The following is a 9,888-nucleotide window of genomic DNA, read 5'->3' as shown; positions in this document are numbered from 1 at the left end:
TCATGGTTGTCTAGAGGAGAGCAGGGTTGAAAAACCCAGCATTAAAGTTACCTGTTCCCCAGATAGGCAGAAAGTGTGTGTCAACCTTGAGATACAGCTGCAATTTGTCATAAATGCTCTGCTCCAGTATGGGTTTAGCTAGACTGCTGGACAGAGCGGGCACTCAGACCGCAGTGTTGCAGTGATTTAGAACTTTGTACATTAAATAGGATCGAGACCAATCCTGCTGATTCATGGATTCTGGTTTGGCAGCAGAAAAACTTTTCTGTCTTGGCGAAACTTGTCTGAAATTCCCTATGTAGAGGGACTTAGATATATCAAGATATTCGGTTTTTGTTCAATTTATTCACCAATCCAAACATCCAGGAATTTATCGTTTACTGAACCTGTGCTGTGTTGGAATCTTTATTTCTGGGCATTGAATCAGACATAGACCTTGTCCTCAAAAACCTTTCAGCCCAGCAGTGAAAGTGGACACAACTATGACCCAAGAGAAGACAGGCCATAACAGGAGGTACTGATAGGAAAAGGCTGCAAGTTCAGAAGGGATGGGAGGAAGTGTCATTTAGATGAGGGATGAAAAGGGAAATAGGAGGTATAAATGGGGAGTGAGGTTTTTGGGATCGAAGGGCCAGCATCATCAAAGCCCTCGAGTGGGAGAGTGGGATGTCCCATGAGTTTGGGACAGAGTTTACTAAGGAGGGACAATTCATCTGGAGGCAGACTGGGGACTCCTTTCTTCAAACGCTTGTCACATGTCTTTTGCTACCAGAAAACTATTGCTGCGCTTGCTGAATGACTTCCAAACATCAGGCATTCCCAATGCCTCCTGACCACGTGCAATCGGTGTTCCAAGTCCGCCTCCGTGTGCGTTTTTGACCTTGGCACACATCATAGGTAGCGGCCCTCCAGGAAGAGGCTGCGCACCACCTCTCGAGCCAATTTTGCCTCACTGCCTCTGTAGGACATACGTTCAGGGCACGAAAGGTTAATGATTTCTAAACACATGTCCACTGAAGATAAATGAGCACTCAAGAGTAGTGAGCCAAGGGGCTGTTCAAATAAATTAGTACAGTGTTTATCTTGTGTATGACGCCACTTCTGTAAAATCACCGTGATCATGTATCTGTGGATTCAGTTGAACAGATACTTACTTAGCATCCGTCGTGTGATGGATTAAATAGGGGAGAAAAAAATGCAAAGTGACCTAGCACAGATGGCACTCTCTGAGGCTCCAGGCACTTCGGATAAGTTGTCTCATTTGAACCTTAAGACCACCCGGTGAGGTTGATGGTCACGTCCCCGTCTTACACAGGAGGGAATAAATGATGGGTCCAAGATCACAGATTTGAATTCAGGGCAGTCTGCCCGCAGCATGGAGGAACCCAAAGTGAGAGCCCAAATAACGGGTGAGTATCCCTAGGAAAGGTAAGAATGCATTGCTTGGTCCTTCAGAGGAGGGCGAGACCTCCTCCAAGTGGAAAAAGATGGAAGAGGCAGCATTTGAGATGTGCCTACAAGCATGCGGATGTGAACGTGGCAATAAGGAATCTGTGAAGAGGGAGCCTTCTAGGTTGAAGGAAGCTATTGCGGAGCCGCAGAGGGAGGTGGGCCTGTTCTGGCAGTGGTGAGGAGCATAGAGAAATACATGTGGCTGGATAAAGCTCCTGAAACCAAGCTTGAATGCCAGAGGTTGGTGGACAATGGGGAGCCATAGATGGTTCAGGGCGGAAGAGTGATGTGATAGAAATCAAACCGGGAAATGAAGCTGGGGTTGGTGGACTGGATGGGAAATGAAGGGCTGAGGAACATGGGGTTCTGAGAGCCCGATTTTGGCTCCACTGCAACACTCGCCAGTGAAGAGTGACTGGTGGTGTCTGTCTGGAGGTTGGCCACGGCAGACTTGTCTCTGCCTCCGGCATTCAGTGCGGGGCCAGGGGCATAGTTTGTATGAAAGTGTATTGAGGGAGAGAATGAAATTTAATACAGTATTCAGTTCTCCAGACACTACAAGGAACCCTAAGGAAGCAGACAAATGTCCATGAAGTCATAATTGGACTCTTAACTCAGAAATTCCAATGTGATTTGATTTCTAACCACTTATTCAGCAAGTTATTTGATTGAACACTTGGTTCATAGCTTATGCTAGGGGCTCCCTTACGGCAGAAAGTGAAGAGGAACTAAAAAGCCTCTTGATGAAAGTGAAAGAAGAGAGTGAAAAAGTTGGCTTAAAGCTCAACATTCAGAAAACTAAGATCATGGCATCTGGTCCTATCACTTCATGGCAAATAGATGGGGAAACAGTGGAAACAGTGTCAGACTTTATTTTTTTGGGCTCCAAAATCACTGCAGATGGTGATTGCAGCCATGAAATTAAAAGACGCTTACTCCTTGGAAGGAAAGTTATGACCAACCTAGATAGCATATTCAAAAGCAGAGACATTACTTTGCCAACAAAGGTCTGTCTAGTCGAGGCTATGGTTTTTCCAGTGGTCATGTATGGATGTGAGAGTTGGGCTGTGAAGAAAGCTGAGAGCCGAAGAATTGATGCTTTTGAACTGTGGTGTTGGAAAAGACACTTGAGAGTCCCTTGGACTGCAAGGAGATCCAACCAGTCCATTCTGAAGGAGACCAGTCCTGGGTGTTCATTGGAAGGACTGATGCTGAGGCTGAAACTCCAGTACTTTGGCCACCTCACGTGAAGAGTTGACTCATTGGAAAAGGCTCTGATGCTGGGAGGGATTGGGGGCAGGAGGAGAAGGGGACGACAGAGGATGAGATGGCTGGATGGCATCACTGATGCTATGGATGTGAGTCTGAGTGAACTCCGGGAGTTGGTGATGGACAGGCAGGCCTGGCGTGCTGCGATTCATGGGGTCGCCAAGAGTCAGACACGACTGAGGGACTGAACTGAACTGAACTGATGAACCACCTGGGGGTCTTGTTAACCAGCAGGTCTGGGATCAGGTCCACGATTCTGCATTTCTAATAAGCTTCCTGAGCGGTGAGGTCTTGAATGACACGCTGCTGCTAACTGGCAAAGCAGAGGGCTCTACCTAGAACCTCCAACAACATCAAGTTCAGGGTTCTGCTTTCCTCTTTTCAGTCCTTCCTACCAAGTCCAAACCTGGAAATCAAGGGTATGGGCTATAGAGGCACACGAACAGGATTTAGATGGAATCATCGACTTGTTCACCAAGTAGTTATTGATTCCTGGGAAAACGGGCTGCGCCGAGGCTAGTTCTCAAGTTCTAATTTCCACCCCGTCAGATGGTTAAACAACTGTGACGTCACCGGGGCCTCCTGCCAGCGATACGTCCCGCCCAGAGCACCGCCTTGTCTTCATCTCTCCCGAGTCAGATCCTGCTTCCTGCGCTCGTGTGTGCAGTGGCACCGTCATTCTGAGATGTCTTTAAGGGCTTAGTATTTCTCAGCTTGTTTATTACTGAAAATATGGGAGGACTGATTTCACCAGCCCTGAAGCACACTTTGCCCTCCCTGACAAAGGGAAATCCAGGTTTAAACCAAATTTGTTTCCTCCCGGCAGCCTGAACCAAATGGACACCAGAGGGCGCCTCAGGACCACGCTGCCTAACAAACGCGGTCCTCTCTTCCCCACCCACCCGCGTTGCACTTGAAGACCTCATCTCCTGGTGGTTTTTCACACAGGGTTTGAGTCAGTCACAGCAGCAAAGCACAGACATCTGGTCCTCTCTTGTTTGGCCAGCTCAGAACTTCTTCACCTTTTAAAATTTATGATGATCATCCTTTCGATGGCATCAGGCTCTTTCCTGCCCTCAAAGCCCTGGGTGTTGCACACACGCCAAGAAATGGAGAGAGGGAGTGAACGTATATTCCCTGTCCGCCGTGAGCTTTGCCTGTGCAGTGCATTTTTACATGCTTTATCTCATTGAGTAGGCTTATCCCAACCCTGGAAGATTTTATCAGCATCTTACAGTGGAGTATCATGTCTATATTTAGCAGTAGAATCTGCTGAAGTTTATTTCTTCCCAGGGAGGCTGCATTCCAATTTGATGGGAATCCTTTGGTGCATTGAATTGGCTCCAAAGTCAGCCTCAGGATGCCAGATGTAGGATGTAGAAATCTTTCCTCTTCCCCTCCCCGTATCTGGAGCCGAGCCTGGCATGGGTATCCTCACAGCTGACCTTCCCTGGGCACTCTGGGTTGTTCATGCTGACAAGCAGAGGGGCAGAGGGGCAGTGACTGATACCGACTCTTGAAGAAGAAGGTCCACTGGCTTGGGAGTGAGGACACCCCTCCAGGTAGAACCTTCCCTCTCTGACCTCTGGGGTGCCCCTCTGCCAAGGGAGGGCTTTGAATAAGCTAATTTGAAAGCCTCTTTTCCCCCTAAGCCAGAATTCTAATGGGAGGGATTTGAAGCCTGATGACATGGTGGGGACAATATTTTTAGGCTGGTATTTTGCGTGCTTTTCACATTACGCCATATGGCCAGAAATATTTCTGCTAGAGACTGCCATTATTATCTTGGATAAGACAGTAACACGTTAGAAAAAAAGAGAATCACAGAAACTCACTGTAATGGAAAACTCAAAGGACAGAGTGTTGGAACTGCCTGCAGGGGCCACCCGAGCCAGACCCATGCTGTGTCCCTCAGGAAACACCGGCGCCAATGAAGCTGGAGACTGGTGAAACCCTAGGACAGAATCTGAGGGCCAGTGTTAGGATCCTGGGCAAACATTATCCACATGTTCAGAAGAGGGGACTGAGATCCCAGGGGATGGGTTGTAGAATCTTCTGGGTGTTCCAGGGGCCTCTCTGCCCCCGGTGTGGCTCTTTTTGAGGGCACTGTGGCCAGGAAGGCCAGGGATGGTCCAGGGCTGAGTCTTGGGCCTCTCAGGGAAGGATGGGCTTACGGGAAAGGAGTTTTCTGGTGGGGAGAGCCTTTGGTGCTACCCCTCCCGAGGCCTGAGGGCCCTGGCAGGCTTCAGTGGGAGGCAGACCGCACCCTTAGCAGGGGGGGGTGGGCCCGGTGCACAGCTTGTTGGGGTAATGGGCGTATTTGCGGTCGTAGGTGCCCAGGTTGCGGCGAAAGCAGAGCGCAGCCTTCTTGTCACACTCGCAGGTCCATCGCTGGCAGCTGGTTCTGCCGGCTGGATGGGATGTGGGCAGTCAGGGCCCGGGAACTTTGGGCCCGCCACTCCCAGCCACGTGCAGGGGAGCGCGCTGGGGTCCACATTCTCCACCTGGAAGCCCACGCTCCCTGGGGGGATGCTCCAGGGTTGGGTGAGGGAACGGGCAGGGTGCTGAGGCCCTTCTGGGGCCAGGGACGCTAGAAGCCTGGAGATTTATCTTTGCTGTTCCTTTCCCAAACCCACTCCACTGCCCTAAGCCCCTTCCGCACGGGGAGACCACCTGTCCCAGCCCCGGGACGGCTGTGTTTCTGGGCCACCCTTCTCCCACGTAATGGACTGCGTATGGTACCGGCAGCCGTGAACCAGAGAGGAAAACTACTGAACGGCAGCAGCCCGATCCCAGGTGACCTGGGCGTGCCCAGAGGGCCTGGAGCTGGGGCCTGCACCTGCTGCCCTCAGTGGGGACGGAGCCCGCTTTCCCAGCATGTATCTCAGGGCGCCCCCTCCACGCGCGCCCACACCCAGCCTGGGGAGTGGCGCGGACATCAGCTCTGTGGGCTCCAGGGGCCCCAAAGCCTCCTCTTGCCTCTACCACCTCTGTCTGCCCTCAGGGGCTCTGGTTCCTTTTTGTCCCCACGAAGACGTCCCCCAGCTCAGACATGTCCAGCTTCCTCAGGGTCTCTCGCGAAGGTCAGCCTCATTTCCCATCCAGGTTCTCCTCTCACCTGCTCTTTCAGCAGAACTCAGATTTGGCAGGGGCTTAACAGCTATGTCAGCTCCCAGGAGCTGGGCTAAGCTGGCAAGTGCGAGGTTAGGTCTCCCTTTTACAGATGAAGAAATAGGAGCTTTTGAGGGGCTCTATCGCTTGCCCAGAGCCACACGGCGGGAGGGGGCTCCCCAAACCTGTGTCCCATTCACCTGACCCCTCCCTTCACTCACCCTCTCAGTGCGGTCCCTAACAGGTGGCTTCCCAGCCTTGCATGAGCTCCCTGTGACTGGGAGCTCATTACCTACCAAAGCCGCTTTGCTGAGTGGACGGCGGTGGGAACAGGAAACTGGGAGCCCCGCCTGCCTCCCGCAGCTCTGCTTCTGGTCCCGCCCCGCCCCCAGGACAGACCCCAGAGATCTGAGTCCTCGCTGGCCCTCCCAGCCCCCTGTGCTGTGTGCCCCCAGCTCCGGGCCTGCCCTCTGCCTTCCAGGCTACTCCTGGCTTTGCGGCAGGAAGAAGGAGGTTTGGTTCTCCGATGTGAGTTCTCTCCATGGGGCTGGGCTGCGTGGAGCCCTTGACACTCTGATTCGGGTCCAGCTGTTTCCCCAGGCCAGGGAGCAGAGGAGAAGGCTAACTGGTCCAAGTGGGCATGGGGTCTGGCAAGGAGGCGCCCTGGTGCGGTGGGTCAGCCTTTGGGAGCGGGGTCTGTGGCCCCGCGTCCGAGCACCAGCCTCTGAGTCTGGGGACCTGTCCCTAGCGGCTGCCCAGGCCCTGGGGAGGGCTGTCTGGGCACAGCTTCTCTGGGTGGGGCTCAGTGCTGGCCCTTTGCTCCTCCCCTCAGAGGCTGAAGCTGGCGGGGGTGGGGCGCCTCTGAATGGGGGGGTTGTTCCTGGGGTCCCAGGGCAGGAGCTGATGGGTCCCGGGCTCTCCAGACCGGGTGCCATGGGAGCAGGGACACGCCTCTCCCTAGCGCGGTGATGATGGAAGACCCGCCTCTCCCGCCCAGGTGACCAGGCTCAAGGGTCTCCGTCAGGAGAGGGGTTCCTGGCTGATCCCTTCCCTCTCCAGGGGCCTGGGGGAGCCCCAGGTCCGCTCACTCACCGCAGAAGATGCTGTGCCTGGTGGCGGAGAAGAGGTACCTTTCCATTTTGGGTTCGCAGCCAAGCTTCTCCAGGCGCCCGTAGCAGCAGTCGTGGGCGTGGCAGCACCTGTGAAGATCGAGGTCGGCCTGAAGGGGCCAGCTGGGCTGGACGGGGGGCCGCTTGGAGGGGCTCAGGGCCCAAAGGGGCTCGCAAGTGTGGTGGTCACGCCTCAGCTTCCTAGGTACCCCCAGCTCCCCGCAGGATGCTCCCCCGGCGCCTCCATCCTCCAGGCAGGACCCCAGCTGGGCCGCCTGCTCACCAGTCTGTCTCGTCCACCGGCCAGTGGGCGCCGCCGACCCCGCAGTAGCAGCCGTAGTCATTGTACTGCAGCGCGGGCTTCCCCGTCATCCTCTCAATCATCACCCCGAACTGGACCAGGTTCCCGCCAGCCAGGGCCACTGCGGGGACCGAGCGGGAGGGCATCAGCTCCCTCAGGGCCCCACCCTCTGCGGCCAACTGCAGTCCCCACATCTGAGCGCAAGCGTCTCTCGGATCGTCTCGGGAACCTCCACCTCCCCGAGCACCTCACTGCCGATGGTAACAGTGCTAATGGGTAATACGACAGACGACAGAGATGGGTGGATGGCATCACACACTCAACGGACATGAGTGTGAGCGAGCTCCGGGAGTTGGTGATGGACAGGGAGGCCTGGCGCGCTGCGGTCCACGGGGTCGCAAAGACTGAGCGACTGAGTGCCAGCGCCAGTCAGTAGTGACGTCCCCGTGACGCCGCTGCACCTGGGTCTCCTGGTCCTCACCCGCATCGTGTCCCCACCTGACCTTCCACCCCGCTCTCCTTCCAAACCACCCCCTCACTCATCCTCTAGGCTCCCATCCCGGTTTCCTGATCCTCTCCCCTGGTGTCAGCCCCCACCTCCGCCCCCAGGAGCACTCTGTCCCCATCGAGTCCCATCAGATGTCGCTGGATAAACCTCCTGACCACCCGGACTTCCCCGAGTTCCTCCAGGTCCTGCTGCTGCAGCAGTGGGGGCCCGCCCGCCTGGCAGGTTAAAGGCAGAAATGGACACTCAGGTGGGCGGTGGAGCGCGGGCGGCAGCAGCTGTTGGGGGGCCCCTGCCGCTTCCTCCCCCCCTGCCCCCCAGGCCGTCCAGGCTGCAGCCGTGCCCCCTTTCCACTGGCCAGTTCTTCCTGGGCCAGTGCTGGTCTCAGGGTGACCGATGACACCCTCCCTGGGGGCTGGCTCAGGAGCCCCCCGGAGTGTTCCCAGCTGGGGCAGAGCAGGAGCGCAGGCATGAAGGTCACTTACCCAGGAGGCATAGGAAGGTCAGAAGAGGGGGCCGCTTCATCCTGGGGGGCGGGGAGGGGAGCAGGGGGCAGAGAAACTGGGCTGCAGGAGACGGAAGCCAGCAGGGGCACCTCTGATCTCCAGACACCTCCCCGATTAGTTAAATACCCGGGTACTGTCCACTCCCCATCATTAACCCCCGAGCACCCAGTGATGCAACGATGCTTCCAGCTCTGACACTCTGGCCAAGTCCCCAGGGGAGGGGCCAGGCTGGGGCCCGCGGCTCTGCTTCCAGAGCCAGGTGGTGGGGCCAGCCTCTGGGCCTTCTCCTCCCCGCCCTTCCCATCACTGCCCTCTGCCCCAGAATCCCTGCGCTCGCCCCCAGCGCAGAGCTGGGAGCCTGGGGCATGCCAGGGGCTTTTCCTTCGTGGGGTCTTTTTCTCACCCTCATTTTATGGACGCTGCTCCTGAGACTCAGAGAGGCTGAACTCAGACGTCCTGGGAGCAGCAAGGGCGAGCCTGTCCTGTGTCCACGCCACTGGCTAGTTCAGCTTGGCTCGGGCTCCCCGCCCTGCCCCTCAACCAGCCCCCGTTGGACCCAGACAGGGACTGTAGCTTGGCTAAATGACAAGGCTCTGGGCACCTGGGGGCCATGTGTCCAAGAACCTAGAGTCCAAAGGCTGGGAGCTGAGCCAGCTGGGCTCGGGGATTTATCTTTATTGTTCTTTCTTAGGACTACTCCTGCTTGCTTGATGGGTAGTGAAAATCCTCCCAGTTGTGAACTCTGTCTCCCCAAAACCCTTGAGCGGTGGTGTAGCGTGGCTCCTGTAGAAACAGGCTCCGTCTGAGTCAGCTGGAAAACCCACATTCCAGCAGGGACTGGAAGCTTCCATCCTTTTGATGTCATCTTGGGGCCCGCATGGCGGAGACAGCAGCTTCCTACTGTGGCTTGGCTCTGAGAGAGACTGCTGTCCCTGGAGTCAGGTCAGCACATGGAGGCTGGGCTTCAGAGCGTGGCTGGAAGTCAGCAGGACAGAGGAGGGGACCCGGCTCTGCTGTGATCAGAAATGTCGGAGTCCCACCAGCCTCAGCCTCACCATGGGCTCGTTTGCTGGCTGGAGTCCACTCAGGCAGAACCGGAAGCAAGATGCCGGGACCTGGCCTGCGACATCCCCCTGCCTTCCGTGTTCCTGGTCTGCTGGGATAACCAGATCGGCCACTTCCATCAACGTCTGGGGCCTGGGAGTTGCTTGGTCTGTGCCCCTGGAGTCCCGCTTCCACTATTTGTTACGTTTCCTTGTGAGGAATCTCGGTTTTTCCTGTTTCTATTATGGGGATAGAAGCCATCTCCTTCATGGGAAAGAAGGAAGGCTCACAGCCAGCTCAGCAGTCCCCGCACCACTGTTTACTCTGCGGCAGGACCATGCCAAGCTCTTCTCCAGCAGGATCTCCAGGAACCTTCAAACAGCCTCATAACTCGATCACAGTGATCATCCCCATTTTACAGAGGAGCAAACTGAGACCCACGCCTAAGTAGCTGGCGAGCCAGAATGGGGGCCCCAGACAGTTCAAAGGGCTTACAGGAGGCAATACCAACAGCAGGCAGGCCGCCGGGCACCCGTGATATCTTTGAAAAAAATGAAAGTGTTAGTTGCTCAGTCGTGTCCAACTCCTTCA

At 55.8% G+C, this 9,888-nt stretch overlaps 1 protein-coding gene across 1 annotated transcript; it reads right to left on the bottom strand.

Moving 5' to 3' along the window:
* Window positions 1-4,989: 4,989 nt before the first annotated feature.
* Window positions 4,990-8,272, bottom strand: PLA2G2E (phospholipase A2 group IIE). The gene is made up of 4 exons (XM_052636271.1): window positions 8,233-8,272; window positions 7,225-7,363; window positions 6,925-7,031; window positions 4,990-5,132 (listed from the first exon to the last, which is right to left on the bottom strand). Exons 1-4 carry the CDS (start codon window positions 8,270-8,272, stop codon window positions 4,990-4,992), a joined length of 429 nt encoding a protein of 142 aa, XP_052492231.1.
* Between the last annotated feature and the right edge of the window lie 1,616 nt (window positions 8,273-9,888).

Source organism: Budorcas taxicolor, chromosome 2 (assembly GCF_023091745.1).
Source record: "Budorcas taxicolor isolate Tak-1 chromosome 2, Takin1.1, whole genome shotgun sequence".
In the NCBI taxonomy this organism is placed as follows: domain Eukaryota; kingdom Metazoa; phylum Chordata; class Mammalia; order Artiodactyla; family Bovidae; genus Budorcas; species Budorcas taxicolor.
This window is presented reverse-complemented; position numbering and strand designations above follow the sequence as displayed.

What these genes read in the sequence shown, in the direction of transcription:
- PLA2G2E (XM_052636271.1), bottom strand. Translation starts at nt 8,272, where the DNA reads ATGAAGCGGCCCCCTCTTCTGACCTTCCTATGCCTCCTGG. An exon ending in CCGGTGGACGAGACAGACTG is followed by an intron (nt 7,032 to 7,224) that starts GTGAGCAGGCGG and finishes CGATCTTCACAG; the next exon opens with GTGCTGCCACGCCCACGACT. An exon ending in CAGGCACAGCATCTTCTGCG is followed by an intron (nt 5,133 to 6,924) that starts GTGAGTGAGCGG and finishes CATCCCATCCAG; the next exon opens with CCGGCAGAACCAGCTGCCAG.